The 24,349-nt window shown below is 35.1% G+C and overlaps 2 protein-coding genes across 2 annotated transcripts in view; both read right to left on the bottom strand.

Annotated features, from left to right (window-relative positions):
- Positions 1–523: 523 nt before the first annotated feature.
- LOC144850233 (putative aldolase class 2 protein PA3430) lies at positions 524–3,711 on the bottom strand. The gene is made up of 4 exons (XM_078707469.1): positions 3,273–3,711; positions 2,543–2,720; positions 1,928–2,172; positions 524–1,348 (listed from the first exon to the last, which is right to left on the bottom strand). The coding sequence occupies exons 1-4, from the start codon at positions 3,636–3,638 to the stop codon at positions 1,184–1,186; spliced, it is 954 nt and encodes a 317-aa protein (XP_078563595.1). The 5' UTR covers positions 3,639–3,711; the 3' UTR covers positions 524–1,183.
- A 2,058-nt stretch (positions 3,712–5,769) lies between these two features.
- The window catches only part of LOC144849726 (putative aldolase class 2 protein PA3430), a 98,308-nt gene continuing 79,728 nt past the window's right edge, over positions 5,770–24,349 (bottom strand). Inside the window, exons 2-5 of the mRNA XM_078706752.1 lie at positions 10,269–10,668; positions 7,602–7,767; positions 6,659–6,903; positions 5,770–6,086 (exon numbers count right to left, since the gene is read on the bottom strand). Of these exons, the coding sequence (XP_078562878.1) occupies positions 5,925–6,086; positions 6,659–6,903; positions 7,602–7,767; positions 10,269–10,604 (909 nt within the window). The 5' untranslated portion in view covers positions 10,605–10,668 and the 3' untranslated portion in view covers positions 5,770–5,924. The remainder of the gene's footprint in view (positions 6,087–6,658; positions 6,904–7,601; positions 7,768–10,268; positions 10,669–24,349) is intronic.

Here is a 24,349-nt window from a genome sequence, read left to right as displayed (position 1 = left end):
GTCATTATTTGCATAATATTAGATATCACTTCACCATTTTTTGTCGCTGTCGACATAAGAAGCGCGCTCCCCGAGCAACTGGACTGACGTGACTGAAACTGACAAACCAGAAATGTCGAAATTTAAGCTTCATTGCCCATTATAAGCGCTGGCAGTCCGTTCAGTTCTCAAAGTCGACATAGGGCTCTCGTCGTGCAAATCAGTTCTTTTCAGTTTAGCTCATTTATAAGCCTCGGCATTATGTGGTATGGTGACCTTTCCTTCCTTTTCCACGCCGCCTTATCATCCCTAGTATTTTCAACCAGGTACTCATTTACGGATGAGTAGACTGGGAGCTGTCGGGAATTGAACCGTCTCTGTATGACAGTCAGGTGTCTTAACCACTCGGCTACCGTACCCAACCCAAAGTTAGTTAATGCGCAATAAAATAAAAAATGAAACCGAAACGACAACAAGGAAACAAAAAAGGCACTTTTAAAAAAATTACTTTTTTTTATTTTTGAAGATTAAAATCATGGCCACGATCAGAACAGTACAATCGAGTATCATCACCTAAGCTTGCAAAACTGGGCTAAAAAAGTTGATGGGTACACACAACACAATCGAAGTTATTCTGACTTATGTTTGCATATTTAATGTGTTCTAAACGACTAGGACTATATACTGCTGCCAAACATACAAAAAACGCGTACCAGTGTGGTAGCGGATCTAGAGGGGAAACACCCACCGCATGTCGCCATTTATAGGCCTACACTAAGATTTGCATTTTCCTGGGTCTTTGGCGGCCCCAGCCAAAACTCAAACATTTATCTCCGTACTTGACGTAGAACTATTGGACGTACGCCGGTTTGAATGTGCGTGTTCTTTACGAAACTTGCGACACAGCGTATTCATCACATTTATGCGGTGTCTCATGATCGTCAAGGTGTGGCATGACAGGCCCAAAGAACACCTGGTCTCCTGCGTGTAACTGAGAGTACGGATTGACTTTTTGGGTATTATACCAAATTGAAAGCCGCTCATAGAGCCCTTGTGTACAAATGGCTGCGCCACTGGTGAATCAAATCCTCTTACTTTATGCTGATCCTCATTTGAGTTGGAATGCACATTCATTCATTATATGCTATATCGTAATATCAAAGAGAAGATCTTTAGATAGAATATATAACTCTTTTTATATCAGCTATTTAGTAAAGTCGTATGACGATTTTATACGAATTAAACGTTTTATAGCCTCAAAGTAAAGCGTTGAATCTTTAGTGTAATTTTCCATTATTTGCGTTCGAACTAAACTTGCTGCTGCATCATCCAACTCAGAAAGTTTAGCTCCTGAAGACATTGCCAAAATCTGTATAAATGAATATATAAACAATTTATTTATTTTATGAAAGTTATTTGTAATTAAATGTAAGGTACGGTATTTTTTTATCGTCCTCAAGCTTAATTTGAAATTCGGATGTATATGGACACGTAACGAGCAGTCACTGCCAATTTATCAGACCACCAGAGAAACACAGTTTAGGTTTTAGTACATAGTACATTTAATCAGTAATAGATCATCTTCATCCTGAGATGACAGAGCGTCTTAAGCTCTGTTTACACTATCAAACTAGTTTAACAAAAAAAGTGTGATATGCCCAAAAATATGGTAGTGATATTTTTAAATCTTCATCTTCATGTCCATATAATATGAGCACATCACATTTTTTTCGTCACATAAAGTTTGATAGTGTAGACAGAGTATTTAGTCAGTAGTTATTTTTGTATAATTTTATACGTAGTTATTACTTTCTATGGACCAGAGAATCGCGAAATAAAAAATTGAATCTAAATTGTATAAGCAAGTTTTGTCGGTATGTTTGTATAAATGTGTTTGCCGAAATTAATAAAATAAAAATAAGTATATTTAATTATTTGATATACATACTTGCACCATTGCTGCTCTTTCCAAATAGTATGTTGTATTAAATGCACGTGCTACCGTTTCGTCGGTTACTAATATTCCATGATTACCCATTAATAACACAGACTTGCCACTCATAATCCTAGCTAACCTACACCCTTCCTCTGTGTCCATTGCAAGACCATCGTAACCATCATCATAGGCAACGTCACCGAAAAAACGAGCTGAATTTTGATGAATCATTCGGAAGGTGGGATCTTGAAGGCATGCTGAAAGGAATGGCTGTCATTAAAGATGTATTATCCTCCTGAAAAAATAATTCTTCATCATCATCAATTCTTCTTCATTTGTCATGTTTTGGAGGGACAATACATCTTTAAAGATTTGTCCTGAAAATATTTTTTTTAATAGGCCGATATAATATATTTATCGTTTTGTCGGGCATCGTCGGTACGACGATTTACCTAAAAATTGTCAAAAATATTCAAATTGGTTGCCAGACAATAGGGTTTTGGTTGACCGTTTATTTTGTTATATACAGGTAAGCGAAAACATTATTTTACTGTGTTTTTTCAATGGAGATGATTTTTTGGGGGGCAGTAGGCCTATATCTTTAAACCAGAGAAATACTGTATTTACATAGTGCTGAACAATACGGTGGATGCAGATGGAATACTGTGTTTATAGAAGATCCACTTTTGAGGGCCTCTTGGTAAACTTGACAATGAATATTTACAGCTGTAGTTTCTGGTTCACCAACACCTTCTACAACAGTACCACTCTCCATGTCCACACCCACTAAACGGCTAGCTGTCACCTGTGATTACATTACAACCTTTAAATTAACTATCTGAATAGTAAGTAGTAACATAATAAAAAATATTTTTAGGCCTAGAACAGTCTCTGCTGTCCATTCAAAAAGACCTTCCCCATCCACTCTCTCCCCTATATAATAAAGGTCAATATTATTAACCAATTTTCTCATCTTCCTGACATTAAAATTGCACTCAATTTTAAATAATTGTATGTACTATTTTATTTCTAGTAGGCCTATGTATTTTTCTGTTTTTAAGCAGATACTGTATTGCCCGAGATGGCATCGGTTGTAGCTATTTGAATTGAACTAGGCCATAGGCATAGGCTTACTTCACTTAGGCCCGATATTTTTGTCTACTCTCTAGGACAGGTAGGTCAGAGAAGACCTACAACAATTAATACCAACCACAAAAATAGGCCTTCCAGTCCACTACGTGACCAAAAACAACAGGCAGATAATCTTTGGACAAAGGCCTACCGCGCCCTATTTAAGTAGTGTACGAAGTAAACCAGATACTGCAGTACTGCTTGTTAGTTAGGCCTATTTACATACTTCATTCCAATGAAGTCCGTACGGGAAAAGTAGGATAATCTCTCCTTTTCCATTCCGTGCAGGTGCTTTGCTTGATAGATGATTGTTAATTCCTTCAGAAAGACCAAAGGAATCTAACGCTTGATAGGCCGCTGCAAGCTCCTCCCGTTGTTGTTTATTCATTTCAGCAGCACACCCGGCCTCTTCAGACCATGTTGCCCGTCCGCGCTGCAATTTCCTTTCCCATGCGAGAATCGGCCTAGGCCTAGCCGTAGCCCCAATAAGACTCAGCCTAGGCCTAGCCGAATACATCCTACGAGTATTAATGTTCAAACACTGCCACCGATGTAAACTAGTTAAAAGCTTATGCACACCCCCAACTGACATATTTATAAGTTAATGTCTTCGTGTTATATAACTGTAATTTTAAAACCACAACAAAAGTCACACACACAACAATTAACCAAAACATAAAACATTATCTTGTATTATAATAAAGGGCGCCGCCAACCAACAGATCGAAGAAGATAAATCGAGGCCGCATCATGAGCATGCAATTAGATATATAGTAGGTAGGAAGATGCATGGAGGAAATATACAGTATATGTATATTATGTATCTGTATAATTATTTCCTCCATAGAAGATGTAACACTTCGCTTAAAAATTAGAGAACCGCTCGAGATAGGGCGCCTATCACGTCGAGTAGGGATAGACGACGAATCCGAAAAACATGAGGATCGCAATGGCAAAGAACAACGAAAATTGTGTTTTCGGCAATAAATTGTAAAAATAAGCCACAAACATCGAACTTCCAATTTTTTGTTTTTATTATACAATAAGATAACAATTAATTTGATGTTTTCATACTGTTTTTGGATCTTTTAAAATGTCAATACAGGGGCGGGCCCAGGGGTGTTGCCCTAGTGCCCCGGGCAACACTACAGAGAGATTAAATCAACAACACAGAGAGATTAAATCATTTTTGTAAACAGCGTTCGCCAACCGAAATGTTTGGTCTAGTGGTAGGCCTAAAGGAGTTAACCTATTACACTGGAGCCCCGGGTTCGAGGTCTTTCAAGAACATTAAAATAAGGTTGAATCTCCGTAATATTTTCTGAAAAACCATTCTCCGTCTTCAGCGAGTGTTAGCTGACTGACTGACTGAGAATGGTTTCTCCGAAAATATTACGGAAATTCAATTCAAGTATTCATGTTTTTTGCCCACGTTCGTCCTGGCCGACGTATTTTTTTGTAGATAAGTTTCTGAGAATGCGCAGAATTAATTTCTGACTGACTAGTTGCTTGTGGGGTGCGCGCGTCATGAGAGCAGAGAGAGATGTATGAAAGCACACTGTGTTCGGGGTATTTTATCATTGTTGAATGTTTTTGTTGTTATTTTAATTGTTAAAATTGGTAAAAGAAGTAATGCTGGCGGCAACGAAACTAACGACCTTTACAACCAAAATATTTCTTTGTAAACAAATTCATTTTAAATTGAACACTACAAAAATAACCCTTCGCTTCAGCACTGCATGAATACCTAATACCCAGACCAGAACGTATCTTTGTTACATTTTACTATCAATCAATTTTCATACCACGCAGTCTATTTTCAACAATATAATAGAGTGTAGGCCTAATAATATCATTTTAATTGTTGAATAGTGAGGGATTAGAGTATAGAATTTGAATAAACCATTGGTAAGCCTACTTTGCCGTCACTTTGTTCAATTACTGAAAATCCAAAATTCAATCAAAGAAACACTCTACGAATTTCCGTAGTAATTTATGAACTTTCCGAACTTTGAACCATGTTATACCAGTAGCAGAGCAAAGTTTGCTTCTTTCTGCAAATTTTCTTTGTTGTATTTGGAGTGTAACACTATTGTACAGTTTATAGTGGATAAATGAAAATGAATTTTGGAAATTGTGGTTTTACCATCTGACTTTATTTAGCATTTAATTCAAATACAATTTAACATTTTGCTCAATATATTCATAGCAGCAGCTTCATATTTATATTATTATATTATATTATGGACCGTCTAGAATATTAGGTACCCCCGTGACAGATTGCACCCCCTATATTATAACAGTTAATAACTACCTTATAGGGGGTGCAATATATTATGGACTGTCTAGAATATTAGGTACCCCGTGACAGGTTGCACCCCCTATAATATAACAGTTAATAACTATATTACAGGGGGTGAAATATATTATGGACTGTCTAGAATATTAGGTACCCCGTGATAGATTGCACCCCCTATAATATAACAGTTAATAACTATCTATTATAGGGGGTGCAATATATTACGGACTGTCTAGAATATTAGGTACCCCGTGATAGATTTCACCATAAAATAATTTATAAAAAGTGTTTTGTTGAATATGCCATTTTAATGTCACATAATAGTATAGTTACAGTATTCATTTTGACCAAAAATTAGAATGCTAAAAAAAATGATCACCTGAAAAAACCTGTAATTTAAAGCAAAAAAAGTCAAGCCAATGGGTTTCTGGTTGAATTTAACAGTTTATTTTGTCATTTTATAAGTTAGGCCTAAACATTATTTTGTCAGTTTTTTTTAAATACATGATCTAATCCCAAACCTTTAATCCCAAACCTTTAATGCAAACCAGCCAATTAAAAAAAAATGATCTTTCCAATTCATGAAGTAAAGTCCCCCTGATATGTGTGCTTCATGATACGCTTCATTGCCTCAAAATGTGCAACAAGAAATCGACTGTCATTTTCAATCTGTTGGTTAACAAATTTTGCAAGATTATCTGGCAGCTTTGACATTTTTTTACCTGTTGACATGGCTAGTACCTGAAAAAAAAATATTAGTAAAAAATAACTTTTAAAAATTACAAATATGTACAATAGCATCACCCTACCCTCAAGTTTCAAGTTTATTGTTTCACACAATACAATATACAATATAAATACAGAACATAAATTAATAAATATAATTGTGTGTGGAAGACGCATTAAGCCAAGGCTTTAAGTTTGGTCTTCCAGATAAATATAAAGAGAGTAATCAAAGGCACAGTGTTGAGCCGTGAAATGTACAAACAACCACATTTGTGCAAACATTTTGCTCTCAAATGTGTAAAAAACCACATTGAATATGTAAACAACCACATTGAATGTGTAAACCTGTACAAATTCATAATCCTAATGTGCAAACATCACGCCGTTAAATGTAAAAACAATCAGTTTTTATGTTAAATATGGAAACGAAATTCTACAAATGTGTAAATAATTTTCTTCAACCAAAACACGACAAAATAACTAAAATGGAATGTGGGACATAGACCTTTCAATAGATACAAATTCTCTGAGGACCTAAGGGTACCAACTAACATTATTCTTTGCAAAGAACATAGGCCTACACTCACTTGAAGCTCGGCTGCCCTTTCTAGGTAGTACGTCTTATCAAAAGCCTCTGCAGTGCTCTTCCCCAAGACAAGTACTCCATGGTTGCCCATGAACATTACAGACTTCCCATGCAGTTGTTGAGCTATTCTAGCTCCCTCGTTACCAGTTGTCGCTAGACCATCATAACCACAATCATATGCGACGTCCTCAAAAAAGCGGGTTGAATTCTGATGTATCATATGAAGAGTAGGGTCTTCGAGACACGCTTGTGAAAATAAATTGAAGTTGAATGATTTGTCGGTAATTATTAACTTAGCATTTTCAAGTTTTATCATTCCATTTACACTGCCGAGTCAAAATCAAACGTGTGTCGTGTACAGGATACATTTATTTTTACATTCGATTTAGTAACCACTTACATTTACACAGCCAAAATAGCCACCATGCAACCTCCCGAAAAAAGATATTCAATGTTGTTTTCATTGTAAACAAAGATATAACTTAGGGTATAACGTAATTGGCACTGAATATATTTGACATCATATTTTAAAATTGCGCCAAGGAAGATGCCGATTAGGCGTGCACTCCAACAAAAAAGTCAAAATAGACTTCTGGTATAATATATGACTGGATATTACTTAAATTTAAGTGGGTTACACCCCGGAGAAGACTAATTTACAATTGATAGGTAATGACAAGTAGGTATAAATAAAAATAAATAATAGGAATAAGTAATAACAATTTAAGGTAAACACTCTTCCCTGATTAAGCTCTGTCTACACTATGAAACTTTATGTGACAAAATCATATCATTACCATATTGGGCACATCACACTTTTTTAAATCAAACTAAGTTTTATTGTAATCAGTGCTTAAGAAAGACACACATATTAACAATTCGTCAAATTTTCTAAAGGCCCACCACGGTATAGTTTACACTTCACTGACAGAGATCAAACTTACCTAAAGAAGTAGCATGTGGTGGATGTGTATGGAAAACAGACTGTATAGATGGATTAGTCTTGAGTATGTGACTGTGTATCTCTACTGCTGATGTCTCAGGCTCACCATCACCTTCAAGTACACTACCATTTTCAATGTTGATACCAAGCAGGCTGCTGGCTGTAACCTGGAGCATATAAATATACAAACATTTCATCAAAAAGAAAAATCACAACGAAAATTGAAGAAACTTTCCTGGACTTCTACGAACAAAGGATTTACCCAATCAAAGTATATTGATAGATACGTCGAGAAAACTATTCAGAACTACATACCACAAACTGTTTACCAACATGTTTATTTCGCCGTGACTAAAGATACGGTACCGTATCCTAACTTCCGTTTGCTAAAGGTACGGTGCATTACGTCATAATCAGCCAATGGGGTACTGGTACGTGTTTGACGTCATCGTATAAGCACTTTTTTTTCGTATCGCGAAAATCGAAAACAAAGGTGATCAACCGCGCTTAACATTTTCTTGATTCATTTATCGCTAAATTATCGCGTGTGTGTGACAAAACCTCTACGAATTAGGCCTAGGCTAGGTCGGTGATCTCGCTTCTAAATGACTAATCATGATGTATTACCCCATTATCAACGCAGTACAGTTTTCTTTTCTCTTTTGTTTCCTTTTATGCTCTTTTCTTTATGTCTCTGTTTTTCTTGTTGGTCCTTTTTGGTGGTTTAATTTATCTTTCTATTTTAAGCTAAACTGTTCTTTTCATGTATCAGGGGCAGACCCTTAATTTCATACCAAATGTTGTTTCTGCCACTAAAGTAAAATTGAGTCCCATCGTATACAATATCCATATTTATACGTTATATTAGTCCTGCAGTCTGGAAGAGAATATTTGTAAATTGGCAGAATGCACAGCAGTCACCATTAGGCCAACTATGTTCGGGAAAAACCCGTCATATGGGTCGTCAATTTGTTCATAATTATTGCGTTTTTCCATAATTTAAGGCCAAATCATAATTTTGCGTATAGTTTTGTTTTTCCGGGTAGTACCCTATTTATCTTCATTTCCGTATACGTCTGTAATATTAGGCCGAATTTCGGTAGTAAGAGATTTATACCGCGCCGGTAGCAGAGCAAGCCCGGAACTTGATAGGCTTAGTCATAAAGTAGTTACAGGGTTGCAGGAGGGCATTTTATCATTGTTAAATGTTTTGTTGTTAGCTTAATTGTTAAAATTGGTAAAAGAAGTTTAGCGATCTTCACAACCAAAATATTTCTTTTGTAACAAAATTTATTTTAAATGGAACGCTACAAAAAGAATCCTCCGCTTCACTGCATGAATAGGCCTACATAATAACCAGACAAAATATTAATGTCAATAAAATTATAAAAATGATCACCTATAATTCGTCAAAGTGACGAATTAAATTCTAGTTACTATTGGTTTTATACTTTTATACAAATTTTTATATTTAGAATATGTAAATATCCTTGTAATTCAGCTTTATGACGATATTTGAAATAAATGAAATAATGGCTGTCGTAGGCCTAGGCCTACTTAGTACTATAGGCTAGCCTCATTCTACTTAACTTTAGAGAAAGCCCATTCGGCGGCGCGGATGTTTGCGCTGATTCTGTGACTCAGCCCTGAGGCTTGGCCTAGCAGTGTTATCAATTATCAAGAGGTTATCACGGGTGACAACGCCAGGAAGGAAGTCCTCGGGAGACTAAATTCGCTTATTATGTATTGTTGTAGGCCCAGAAAAAAGTTCGAAACAACTGTTTTTATTTAGTTTATTTTCAGTTTTGTAAACTTAAAATTGTAGTTTTTTACATTATTGTGTCGATTGTGTAGTAGTAGTAGTAGTAGATCGAGTTCATGTTATTGGTGGACGTTACAAAAAGCGTTTAAAACATGAAAATCTCAAATATTATTTCATAATACTGTACAACATACATTTCATGAAACAAGTTGTTTCATAGATCTGTCAAATCGATCACCCTCCGAAAGAGCAGCTTTCGTCCCGATGCCTCGATCGTACGTGTTGTTGTTGGACGTGGAGCTGAGAGGATGAAAAAAGCCAAGAAACCGCACGCCAGGCCTTATACAGTGACGTCACACACGTACCAGTACCCCATTGGCTGATTATGACGTAATGCAATTTTACCGTACCTTTAGCAAACAGAAATTGGGATACGGTACCGTATCTTTAGCCATAGCCTTTTTCATTTTGCCATTCTCCCCTCTGTAGTGAAAAGTCTAGCCATAGTCTACTCTAGGCAGGCCCGTAGCCAGAATGCATCAGAGGGCCGGGGGTAGTGTTGACACCAATTATTTTGGGGGTCCAGGGGCCGAAGGGCCCTGTAAGCTTTGGCTCTCAGAGCAATTTCGGTTGTTTTATTCAGCTTACAGAGACATTTTTTACCTATAAATTCTGAGTTATGTAGAGAAATTATATTGATAATTAATTGCACGATTTTGGAAGTGGGGCCTTTGTTTTTTCAAGGGTGGGTGGTTCGCTGGTAAAAAGGTGGGTTCGCGCAAAAGGGGGAGCGGATTCGCGCAAAAGGGGGAGGGAGTTCGCGCAAAGGGGGGGGGGGGGGGGGTGTTGGTTTCCCGAACCCACCCAAAAAACCCTGGCTAAGTAATATAACATTAGTTTAGGTACCTCTGTCCAGTGCAAGCCATATTTCACAATTAGCATAACTTCTCCTTCACCGTTTTTCGCAGGAGTTCGTGACGTTAAATGGTTACATACACCTTCGCTCAGGCCGTAGTATGCTAGTCCTCGGTAGGCTGCTGCAAGATCCTCTCGGTCTTGTCGGTTCTTTTCTATTGAGCTCGAAGGTTTTACCTTCGCTTGTTCTATGTTGAGCCACGGCCTATACTTCTGTTGTTGTTGTTGCTGCTTACACAGGCCTACTGTGGATGTTGAGATCATTCGTAAATTATCCCATACAAATGGGAAAAAAGAACGAGAATTTAATGATATACAGTTAAACATAGTTATACACAATAACTGTCACAACAACAAAAACACGTGACCCCTGTGGCGAAGCAATTATTGTGTAATAAACCGCTAATAATGTAGAAAACGCCAATTAATCCACCGCTAGTGTAGTAGTAAAACCAGTTTGGCCAGCGGCCAAAATTCAGTTTGGCCAGCGGCCAAAATTAAATTATGCCATATGTATGGTAGCATAATATATAGATTATGCGAGACACAATACGGCCAAAATAGCACAAAAACAATGTGTTAGAGGGCGGTGTATGTTTATGTTTTATGTACAACAAAGTTGTGAAGCAAAAAAAAAAGGTCTTCAGGTGTTTGGCCAACTTAGTGTGCCAGATTGTGTACAAATTATGCCAGATAATATGTTAAATCGGGGTGAATATGCTGTAAAATTGCGTTTTTCAAATTATGCCAGATTATGCCAGATTTTCTAAAATTATGCCTAGCATAAATGCTAGATGCCAGATGGGTCAAATTATGCCAGAAAATAGCATAATTATGCCAGATTTGGCCACTATGAGTAAAACCAACAGCTTATGTAGTAAATCAAAATCAACACCAGCTAATGTAGAAACGGTCAACAGCTTATGTAGTAACGAAAATTGCCTCCCAGGTTATGTAGTTACTATCTCCAGCTAATGTAGAAAATGTTACATATTTTACAAAAAGGTCTAAATCATGTGCAAATGCATCGATCTTTACTTCATTAAAACTCCAAAACGGCCCATTAAAAGTCTGAAATCTTTATTTTTCATGATTTTTTGGGGGATAATATATTATCTTTAACGTAACATTTCCATCAGCATACAATATAAATATGAATTTAAATATGAATTTAATAATATTATTTTAAAAAGTATAACAACATACACGTACACTGTGCACAGGATTTCCGACTGTACATAATCTTTTTAAATTCAAAAGTAATACATGATAAAGGCCTACACAAGCTTTGCTAGGCTATAATCGGACATACCATAAGAAAAGATAGCCTCTCCTCGTTCGTGACAAAGGGTCGTTCAACAAAGGGCTTACTATTGGGTCGTAGACGTCCTAAGCCTAAAATATCTTTAAAATTCTAGTATGTTCTTAATCTAATTACAAAGTAGGCCTATTATTTATTAATTAATATGGCACTCAAAAGTTCGTATATTAGGGTAGATTCAGAATCATATAATTTGTTTCATATAATAATTTCAAATCATGTAAAATGCTATTTTTTTCGGGCGGTAACCTATGCAGCTCTATTTCTCAAAATTGTCTTTGCTCAGGCCCAAGCATGAAGATTATTATTATGTTGTTATATGTTGTTAAAAAAAATAATAGATGTCATTTCCGAGGACCTTGCAACTCTATTTTAAACAGTTTGGTATGTAGTGTGTTGTTATGCAAATGTGTTTGTGCAGGTGTATTATGGGGAAGATGGTAATGTTAGTCATTCGCGGTCAACACCTAGCAGCTCTTTTCTTTTAGTTTACACAAGTAATCTCGAAAAGAACTCCATGTGGAAAAGAAGCCCACCCAAGAGTACTAAAAATGAAGGAACACATGGGCTTCTTTTCGATGTTTTATGGCAGTCTATTTAATGGAAAATAATGCCATGCAACTTTGTTTCTGATTTTAAAAAAGGTCCACTTGTTCAAAACATCTCTCTTTTAACATCAAAGAAAAACAATATTTATTTTCAATTCCAAAAAAAAAAAAATATCCGTAGAGGTTCGAACCCAGTCTACTAGAGCTGAGAGCACCCAAACCTGAGCATTACCGTTACTCCATAAAGTAGTACACGACTGAACAGCTGATAATAGTCTATTTATACGTGTATTACGTAATTCACCATTACGTCATAAATATCCTATTAACCTTGTTAAAACCAAAATGACCAGTTGGCTCAGTCGCCTGAGCGTCGTGTTGACAACACGTATGTCGTGGGTTCGATTCCCACGCTGGTCGGTGGAATAGAGTTAAAGGCATGCGGCCACTGTGTTTGGGGTTCACAGAATTATACGTCCCCCTTTCCACCACACATCATGAGGCGACAACATCAATGCATCTGGTGATGTGCTGGAAACGACCCCAAAAGGCTGTGGCAGGGCCTTAGTGCTGAGGCAGGGAGAGCACATTTAACATCTTTTTTTTTATTTAATTTTTTTTTTCAACCTGTATTCGATCTCGTAAATGTTATGTTTGCCGCCCTCAATTTTAAAAGAAATTGAATTAATTATTTTCATCGCAGGTGTACGAAACGGTTTGGTCTGTCGTGCGTTGTTATGCAATGGTTGTGCATGTGTAGTTAGTCATTCGCGGTCAACACGCCACACTGTTAAATTTTGATTTTTTAAATAAATGTTGCTACATTGGTAGCGAAATGTCCGATTCATGCAAGATATTGTATTGTAATATAATAAACGTTTATGGTATTTGCAACAGTCTCGTTTGTTTCCGTTAGGTGTTTAGTAGGATCCGGCAGAGGTAAAAAAAAATGTGCGTCATACTTTTATCGAACTTTTTAGTTATGATGCGGAAACCATACGATTTGCTTTTTTTTTATCAGATGTGGACATTTTTCTATTTTATTTCCATTGTTTTAATAATGGAAAATAATGTTTTTATATCTTCAGGCACGCCGAATTTGCATATATTTGACCTTAGTTCTTCATGATTACACCGATATAAAAAAGCAATAGTGACACAGTTATTTAGCAATAAACCAAAGTCACGTGAACATTAAAGGTCAAAAGACTGTTTGTTATCGTTGGATAGCTTTACGTTTTACCAATGTATGTATTATTTTACTCTGCTCTTATAGTATAATTCTTCAATTAAATACATTTTACAACGTTGGTCTCCATCATGAAGTAAAGATAAACGTGGCTTCTGTTGGTTTTGTTTTTGGCGCTTTATTCAAATTTATTTAATTGTTAATGAATAGGCCTATATAACAGTGATATCAGGATTAACCCGTTTTTCGTTGTAATTAACTGTTTGATATTTCATTTCATTTCATTTATTCCACATTTATTTAGTCATCAATTACATCATAATTGCAATACAACTAATAGCAAGGATCCTGCATAAAAAAGGACCCTTTTACATAAGAACAATATAAGTAAATAGAACTTAAATAAAACAGTCATTTCCCATAAACAAAGGTGTTGTTAATCAGCATATAGTGATAAAAAGTATTTTTTGACCTGTTTTTTTATACATTTATTTTGTTTCTTTAAAATAACCGGTTTATTACCACCATTACAAGTGAATTCTTTCCACAATTTTGGTCCATATATGTGTATAAACTGTTGACTGCAAAGTTAGTCTTGTGAATGGAATTTCGAATTCAGTTTCTGTTCTGTATAATATTTTCCCTTACCGCATATTTACGCACTCCACGAGTGGTGCTTGTTCTTTTTCAAACATGGCTTCTGCCTTGTGGCTATGGTGGTAATCAATTAATCCAAATTTGTTATTGATACACATAACGATTAATCAAAGTAAATTATGTTTTAAAATGTGTATTCACTTCAGATTTGTTTCGTTTAGTTTCGATACAGGTGTACAATGTACAATGTTTAATGTAGATTCTACTAATACTATCAATATTTATAATTGCAATAATCATAAGAATAAAGAGACATTTAAAAGCTTCTTCATTTTGCCGATAGAGCAGAGAATTAAATTTAGAATTTCAGTTCAGTTCAGAGGATCCGCTCAAGAGTATCTTAAGAATCTGGTTCATAAGCATGACTCCCGCCGTGCTGTAGTGGCTTCTTTTCGATGCAACAAGACTGATAATTACACAGGCTGGAGGCGCTTTTCGTAATCAGAGAGTCTGATTTATTTTTATCGTCTTCCTAAGACTTATCTGTTTTTAAAAATGTTTATTCTTGTAATGATCGTTTTATTTAAGGACTGTGTTTATTGCGAAATTTGAACCGTAATTATTTTTATCGTAAGTTGTATTTTTTAATTTTATTATTTATCAGTTATGTGTATTTGATGTTATATCTTTATTTTTGAAGGTCGCCTTGTTATACAGATATCATATTAATAATACCGGACTTCAACACCCAGTTGCGCTTGATATTGTATTGTAGATATTTATTTTTGGTCTTACAGTTTAGAGTTTACAAGCTCAGTATACGTGTGAAACGCCTTATATGCCAAAATATAGCCAAAAATTTGTCTGGAACCCTAGACTAGATATTGACTTACTATATTTAACATTTTGGTATAAGCATGGAGAAATAAGTTAAGCTAACTTATTTCTCCATGGTATAAGTATGTCGCCCTCATGCATTGAACTATTACGCTATTTTATTTGATTATTCTTATTAAATATTTACATTGAGCATTGAATGAAGTCCAAGTTTGTTTGTAGTGTTCATCAAAGCATCATAGACGTGTTGCATGATCTGAAGGCGTCATCTTCGCTGCATGCTTCATTCTATCGGTCAAGTAAAATAGGTGAGCCCATTATTTTTTAAGCATAAAATAAAATAAATCCGAATAATTGTATAGATTAATTACTTTGGCCAAGTTGGTCGCATTGCCATGCACCCATGATGTGTTGATCCTTAAGTTGAGAGCTGATCATAGTGGTGCACTATACAGTAAAATCTACAAATTAATTACCACCTTTTATTAAAACAAATCTAGTTTACAAAAACTCGTGCCTGGTACACTTATGATTAAGGACATGTACATAAAATGAATCCGCGTTTGGTTTTCGTTTGGGACGTCTCATTTGTCATTCTCCAGATATCGCCATCGTCGGAAGCGTAAACGCAGAGGCATGGGGCCCCCGACTTACCCTAATTCTAAGTGGCGCTACAACGCTGAAGACCTCATCCTATTTTAGCCCACTTACGACATGTTTTAATGCCTTTTGTGCGTGAGCGCCATCCAATAGCCGCAACGCCACTGCTCATCTTTTGTACCGTTTCAGAATTAATCAATTATCGTTAGTATTACCATCGGGCTATTTAGAATATCTTATATCCCTGTACATTTATATATTTTTTGTGTATAGGCCTAAATATGTTCTAGTTAGATTTATATGTTCATTGACTATACCCATGGCTGGGTTAATTGTGTTTTGTAAACACAAACATTGTATGATAAACCGGATGACATTGGCTGTACTTTGTATAGTCATGAGTAGATGCGACAGAACTGTACATAACTGATCGTGTAAAATATGACCACCGTTATGTATTGTTGCTGTCACAATGATCGATCTTTATTTTAATCAATCGATATATTCACTGATGATCAATGTAATTTTGTAATTAATCAACTTCTTATCAGTTGATAGATTTAGTCGAATGAAGTATTCAATTTCTAGCGACTGTTTGATTGTGTCGTCAAAAAAGCAATATATGTTTGATGTTCTTATTTTAATTTTTTTTAAATAAAATGTTGATAAAGCTTGGTTCGACGAGGTAAAAAGCAACTGAGTTGACCAATTTGACCGTAAGCGCGACAGTTCGGATGATCCATCACGTTGTGATTGGTCAAATTATTTACAATGTGCTTACGTTGCGTCCAAAATGGGAACTAATTAATAAAATACGCCCAAAAGTCGTCCTGACAAAAATTGAATGGGAGAGGGACTTGTGTGTTTTTTTTTCGTAATTGGGTAAAGGCCGATTAGAGTATACAACACTATAATATGAATTGAATTGAATTACTCCTTATTTACGTTCTTTCAGTCTTCCAACATTACGATTTCCTCCTTTTGTTGCAATTTTGGTATCTCGAGATTCTTTTCTGAATGTTGATTTAAAATATAATTCTCCTATTTAAGCGAATATCACTTATAACAAGGCCATATACATGGCTGCAGTCGCGCGCTCAAGTTAGTGTTTACCGACCAACCGACCAACCAACCGACCGACCGACATAGTGAGCTGTAGCATCGCGTTGCACACGACTAAAAAGAAGTCCTTCCCAGGATTTATAAACCATACCTCAAACTCCTTGCTGTTTATAATACGAGCAGTGAGAGGCGCTTGCGAGGGACCAGTTTAATGCCACAGCACACCGATACATTCAACTGCACATGAGCACGGGTTATTCGGCCACTTCCATTGAAATTGTGTTACACCCCAGAAATTTGTAGAAGTAGAATGATATATTATATTTTCTCAGATATCATAAGAAACAAACAATGTTGAATTAATGTATTTTATGGATGTTAACCTCCATACATCATTCGTTACATATTTTGTCGACAGAATACGTACATTGAACACAATAACGGTTGTAATTGTTGATGGCATAAACATAAAAAGGGTCGGGGTGAGAGTTAAAATATTATGGCACAGCATTTGTTATTTATTACTATTATATAAGTATTATGAATACTAAAAAAAATGAACTTACAGTCAACCTAGAGTATCCGCGACATAGATTAATAAATGTTATGAATGAAGTAGGCCTATATTGTATTGTGGAGTAAACTCTCCAGTGAACTTAAAAAATCGAAAATATAAATAATATATAATATATATAAATAATAAATAAATATCGAAAACTATACAAACAACGTCTACAAAAAATGATATATATTATAAATATTAAGAACTTGTAAACCATCTCTTCTGCTATTAACAAAAGTATGTTACCGGGTATATAGGTTAGTTGTAATCACAACAATCCTTTTGAGACCTATCAAACTTATGAGAGATATGTCCTATGTGTCCTATTTTTTTACCGTATAAGTGTATTTTAGATTTACTTTTCTAATCTGTAAAATTCTTGTATCTACACAAACTAATCCAAGATTGCGTAAGTAGCAGACATAATTACCTTATTTTTTATAAACATCACCTTTCGAATATGAAACGTTAATCCAGTGCAGATTGACCGACAAATAATATCACAACAAAAGAGAAAATTGATCTATAGTAATAACATTTCCAACTGGCGCATATCATAAACTACAGTTTTACAGCTAGATCTGACATGCCATACGAACGTAGGCCTACCTGCGAGGCAATTGAGTACCCTACTCGTTAAACATGCAGTTGGGCTGGATTAACACAGTGGGGACGTGGGGTGGGGATAGGTGTTGGAGTATATTTAGTGTATATCGCCCACTTTCGAAGGAATTGTAATGGTTGCCAGTTAAGTAAATGCCGTGTTTCCGCAGTCAAACATTTACCGATTTTGTTGTTGTTGGCTGCGGAAACACGGCCAAAGAAGAGTAAGTTCAAAATGTTGGTTCAACAATTGTTGCCCGCCTTTCTATGTGTGAACTTATAGTCAGTAAGTAAAATTGTAAACGTAATTGTCTTATTCTAAGTCTGAACGCAATGTTACCAAACTGTATGTTCCTCGTGTTTACCGACTATAAAGAACCTTTACAACGATACGCAATTCAACGTCAGTGACAAAAACAAACATACATTTTTCCCTATAAGTGTAATGTTCACAACATGATCGGTTATTGGGCTTTGATCACTGTATGAATGACATAATATCGTGCTGAAAACTAATAAATCAAAATAATCCTTCAGTTGCAAATTTTCTCCTAAACGTTTTAATTGTAGGCCTCATAATGACCTCCTGCTTTATAAAATTATTTAATTTTTATTTATAATTTGCCTCTGAATTTTAAAGATAAAAATTATTTTATTACATCGATCGAGTTCAGCACATTCAAGTGATTCTAATTTTGTTAAATTATTCTATTCTAATTCAATGATTTCGAATGAGAACGTAATACTCTGTCTACACTATCAAATTAGTTTGACAACAAAAAATCTGGTGTGCCCAAATATGGTAATGATATGACATCATCGTTTCCATAGATGGGCATACCACATTTTTTGTCACATAAAGATTGATAGTGTATATAGGCAGATCTTAAGAGTCCATACAGCAACACACAGATACATAATCAAAGTAAAGCCAAATATCAGCAAAACGCAGTGGGAATATTCATCGCAATCAAGTAAAATATTGTATAGTTAGAAAATTGCGTAGGCCCTAATGGTAGGCCTATTTATAGAAAGCATGAAACGTAATTTTAAAAAGAGGCGCCAGCTGGACGGACGTTTTGCTGTGGACTTATAAGTCAATATGACCGTTGCACATGGGAAACTGAAGTCCCCAGATAATAATAATTTGTGCTGGGAATTCATTCAATCATGGACTAACATTAAATGTTCTGTAATTTTGATTTGTTTTTTATGCTCCTATTATTTTTCTATTTTATTTTTTATGGCCGTTAAACATGGGAAGCTGAAGTCCCCAGATAATACGATGTCCATTATTTAATTTATGTGCTGGAAATTCATTCAATCATGGACTATCATTAAATGTTATGTAATGTTGATTTTTTTTGTTTAATTATCCAACAGTTGTTTTCTTTTATTTATTTTACACAAATTTTCTAAGAGAAATAAAATCATAATCAAAGTAAACGTAACTGAAAACGATTATAATTTCAGTTCAATAATTCACAATGTACATAGTTGAAGAAGGTTATAAAAAGTCGAGTGTCAATGCTTGAATATTAAGTTAGAATATCCCTATAATTATTATGATGTTGTGTGTAGGCTATTCCCTCCTAGACGGTTTAAGCTATTGAAGGGAATCAATTTAATAATTATAGTAAATATATTTACAAACAAAACATTAACAAAAATATACATACAAATGTAGTAGACCTACTGTATAATTGATTAAAGGTAATTATAACGGTCACGTGATAGCCAAACGTTGAAAGTTACGTAATATTATTATAGGAAGAAACATACCGTGGTTCATTTTATATTTCATTATTATTATTGACAATGAAGCGATTTACTGATTCAGTCCACTATGAAGACGCACCAAGCAGATTATGCGAAAGTAGGCCTACAAGTTTAGGTAGGCCTACATTGGTTTTAAACTTGTTATGATAATATATCTCTGTTTTATGATCAGAGAATTTATTTCTCCCTATTGGATCCCCTTTGGTCAGTGATCCCTTGGAAACTTTACTGGTTTCGCTTCGTTTACAACAGGTGTGATGTGTAAAATTCTTAGCATTAATGGATCGATGACAGACTAAAGATATTCACGGTTCTCTAACTAAGAGAAAACTATGTTTACCAAAGACTGCTTTGACACCAACGAAATTCAATTGACACTGATGTTACGTAGAATCGTGGTCCCCTTTTACTCACAAATTTCCCCCTCTCTTTTGTGGCGTGAACTATCAATTTGATAATTAAAATATCATGATAAATACAATTTCAAACCGATATTCTCATATTATTTTCTTGTTCGTCTTTCTTTTCTTGATTTCGTTCTTATATTTCTTTCCTATTCCATTTCAACACTCTTTAAAATTGTGATAGTTCTTTATAAATCATGGTGTTTCAGACTATAAAAACCGCGCGTGGATTGAATTAACACAAAGTACACGCTATAGACTTTTGATAGTTATGACACGCCATGTATGCCAAATGTTTTTCTTTAAGTAAATCGCCGTCTCAAATTAAACTATCGACGTTTATATATCCCTGGATGACCATTTGTCATTTTACTGTTCAGTTTCTGTTCTGAAAATAGAATGATTTTGTATATACCATTATTATTTGGCAAAACACAATTTTACCAAGTTTAGTACTTGTCTTTTTGTTGTAGAAATCAGTAACGCAGTTGTTGTTTATTATTGCAATCTTAAATCTATACTTACTCCATCCACTTATTGTAACCATATGTATGTATGTGTTGTATTTATATGTATATGTGTATATATATTTTTCATTTACCGATGTCGGTACTTATTTCATTTATATCATAAAAATATAAAAATATAATTTTAAATAATTTTTATAAAGAAGATGTTAGTTATGTTATTATACTGTAATTTTTATCCTCAATTATATAATTATATACTATAGGTTTATTTTTATTTTTTTTGTAATGTGTTTTGTTTGTGGGTCCCTGCGAGACAAGTTTTAAACTTCTAGAAGGGATCCATGATAATAATGACTACCAATTACTGCTTTATCTATGTTCACTTTAATATCTTTTTTCTATTTTGTATAGGCCTATGTTCATTCATTATTATCTGAATAAATGTTATCTGAATCTGAAACGCTGTATGTATATAGACCGATGTAGGCCTACAATATAGATTCACGTTTGATTGAAATTGAAATTAATATCACAATGTTTTCAAAACATGTAATATCGTTGACCGACTTGACACGTCAATACACTTGAATGGATGCCAGGGTTATAGACCTACTATTATTTATATTAGAACAAGAGTTGTACCTATAAACATTTTCCCCAGAGGAACCAAAGTAGGCAAGTCTATCTATAAGGGTTACAACTACAATTAATCCATGATCTCTGCAACGATATGTTGCTCCGCGTGAGGTGCGTATGTCATAATTAATATAACATTTACATGATTTCACCTGTGCTCTAGTTCACCCCGTCTCCCTTGAGGACATGTGGGGATCGGTAACACATGACTTGATGGTATCATAGGACAGTAATGATGCTAGAGATGAGTTAAATCTGAGTAGAAATGATGTTCTTTGTATAAGAACCCATTTACTGAAAATAGTAATATAATTAAAAATTAAAAACGAATGAAATACCAATTCAAACCCGGTGTCTGACGGATTTAATTTAAATTGCTTGTATTTCCAAAGTTAACTATAATAGCACTGGCGATTATATCTTTCTTCTGTGACATTTTTTTTTCAAGAGCATACTAAACAGGGTCGAAATAAAATCGATCAGGTTGGCTACGTTCCGAATTTAATAAGAGCATCCAGTCCATCACATAAGGTACCCTGGAGGTTTTATTCGTATGACCCGCAAAGCTTGTTTCTCATGATGCGTTTCCTCCATATGACGTTATGCGATGATAAATAAAAATACATCGCGTGTGATTGGTTAAAATTACTTACGCTGCGCTTAAGACCTTCCATTGCGTCTTAATTACGTAAAAAGATTCGTTGCACGTATATCCCAAAGTTTTGTAATTAGAACAATGCAAACGATATATTATATTAAGTTTAGTACTTTTAAAAAACCATTACTATACAGGCCCCTTACTATGTACTCCCTAAACAAGTTTTTACTTGACCATAAATTCATCACATTTAAATCAAAATACAAAAAAATACCTAATATAAAAATACAAACCAAATATTTCGCCCTAATTTGACCAATTTCAGACTCTTCTTTTACACTTGTTTGTCTTTTCTTTGTCCATACTTTGTCGCTTGTGTAGTGTATGTACCGTCTGTGACCCGTGTTTTTCTATGTCCATGATCTACATTTTTAAAACTGTTTTTCCTTGTGGAACCAGTTTTAAAGCTCCTTGACAGTGGCGTAACGCAGAGTCCGGAGGCCCCTGGTTTAGGAATCATAAGGCCCTCCACAATGCTTGAGGCCTCATGCGTTTTTAGCCTTTTTCAACATAATTATTTTAATTATTTTTTTCCTCTGGGCATGCACTGCCCAGTGTCCCCCGTCAGCTCAGGGCAACTGGGTTTAGCCAGTGAGCGCTCATAGCCATTACGCCACTGCTCTTTGAGCTAATTTGGTTTCTCCAGACACAACGCAACTTGCCATATTATGTTATCCTTTTTTTTTTGCTTTGTGTAAAAAAATGAACTTGAACTTGAACATGTTTAGGCCCTGATACCGCTCATTTAAAAATCATGGATCACAGCACTTTATTACCATTTTGTAGCAACCTCATATTTCAAAATCTGCCATTGATGACTTTTGATTATGGCAGGCACCATCCAGACTTACAGTACCGAGTTACCGGATAAAGTCGGTTGTTACTAACCATTGAAGTTAGCCTTAATGTTGTACCCGCGTAAAAATAACTATAAGCTTTAATAACGGGGATGGTAAAAAGTACGCATGTTCTGTCTGATCCGTTTAATCTCTAATCGATGGGCGTCATTTCCTATATTAGCCACAAGTGTTCTGAGTAATGATTTCCATAGAACTGTTTCCCTCGAGACACGCCAATAGGTCAGATTACGTACTGTATGCATAACAGTACAGTACAGTACTAATGGTAGGTTAGCACAATGGAGTGATGATTGATTGACGTACTGATGAAAGAGTATGGGTGCATGCCTATATCGTCTTTAGACTAAATGGAATAATGAAACGGGGGTATGGGGACCTACAGTTTTTTGACATGGCAGCCTAATGGATTAATGATGGAAGAAACAGTAGGGCGCATACAGTTTTTTGACATGGTAGAATGGAGTTATAATGAATGAGTGAGTATGATGCCTACAATTTTAGGCATGGTAGCATGGAGTAAGTAATTATGGATGAAAGATTACGGGTGTTTGGTAGCCCAATGGAGTAACGATGGGTGTGGAGAGTAGGGGTGTCTTCACTTGTTTTTATAAGGTTATTATGGACGAAAACAAATACAAAATGGATAGAGTACTAGTACCAGGGAAGAGTAAAATTAGTTAATTATTTTACTCTTCTTAGAGTAAAAAGTCTCGGAAGCAGTAACCATCATTACAGTTTTAATATTTACCCATTAATATGGTTTTCACGTTTAGAAACAATCACTCTGTGATGAACTTAGTAGTATTATGTATATTTGTCAATCATCTCTTCATTCCATTTTCTATTTTGATCAATTCGTCACCATTTATGTCAAAGTCTTGACATGTGTTGAAATTAAACCCAATAGCCCAAAGCGATTGAAAACTTGACTTTCCGAACTTGGAAATTAGAAATGTTACGAATCAATCAGTAAGATTTTAGGACAAGTACCACAAGTTTGGAGCAAAACAGGTAGAAATGGCAACTATTAGAGCGGGTATTGTAAATGTGTTTTAACAAAAAATATTACGTAAATTATAAATGAACGTGATTTAAAAAAAATAATTTTCAGTAAATGGTATGATATTAAAGGTTAAAATAAAAAAAAAACAGGAAACAAGGGCGGAAAGGTAGAAAATGTATAGAAAATTGTGTAATCATTATTATTCATGAAACTTTAGATGAATAAAGGTGGTGGTGGGTGAACCACAACATGTAAAACGAATTAGTAAAGTTCCATCATATGTCTAATATTTTTAATTTGCCAAGGAAACGATAGTCTAGGTCTTACTTAACTATGAAAATATACTCTCTGATTTATTGAGTACTGTTTCCATATTTCAATGCTAACAATATTTATTAGAACAACGGAAACTTTCCTTCAAAACAAATAATGCTATACTTATCTTACTTATCAAATATTTGATGACGATCTTATCAATTATAGGTTATCAGACAATCCAATTTAGGCTAAACATACAATATAAAAACAACATAGGCCTACAATGTGTTTAAAACAAAAAACATACAATATTTACAATAGACAAGTACGATGGGAAGGATAAACAACATAATGAAATAGCATATAATACCAAAATAATAATCACAAAACTAAGGTAAGGCAACAAAAAAATAAAGAACAATCTCAATGTCATATACTCAGGGTGCTTAGTTAATCCAAACTGGAACAGGCCGAACTGCGCTTAGGTCAGCAGGAGGGACACCTAGTTAATCCAAACTGGAACAGGCCGAACTGCGCTTAGGTCAGCAGGAGGGACACCTAGTTAATCCAAACTGGAACAGGCCGAACTGCGCTTAGGTCAGCAGGAGGGACACCTAGTTAATCCAAACTGGAACAGGCCGAACTGCGCTTAGGTCAGCAGGAGGAACACCTAGTTAATCCAAAC

The sequence above is a fragment of the Antedon bifida genome, chromosome 8 (genome assembly GCF_963402885.1).
Source record: "Antedon bifida chromosome 8, ecAntBifi1.1, whole genome shotgun sequence".
Classification (NCBI taxonomy): domain Eukaryota; kingdom Metazoa; phylum Echinodermata; class Crinoidea; order Comatulida; family Antedonidae; genus Antedon; species Antedon bifida.
The sequence above is the reverse complement of the archived record's forward strand: the minus strand, read 5'-3'. Positions and strand labels throughout refer to the sequence as shown.

Bases quoted from the DNA above. Each gene is read 5' to 3' on its own strand.
- LOC144850233 (XM_078707469.1), bottom strand. From the start codon at position 3,638: ATGTCAGTTGGGGGTGTGCATAAGCTTTTAACTAGTTTACATCGGTGG. The intron at 2,173-2,542 runs GTAAATACAGTA...CATTCCTTTCAG, and splicing joins ACCGTATTGTTCAGCACTAT to CATGCCTTCAAGATCCCACC. The intron at 1,349-1,927 runs GTATGTATATCA...TCATTTATACAG, and splicing joins AAAGAGCAGCAATGGTGCAA to ATTTTGGCAATGTCTTCAGG.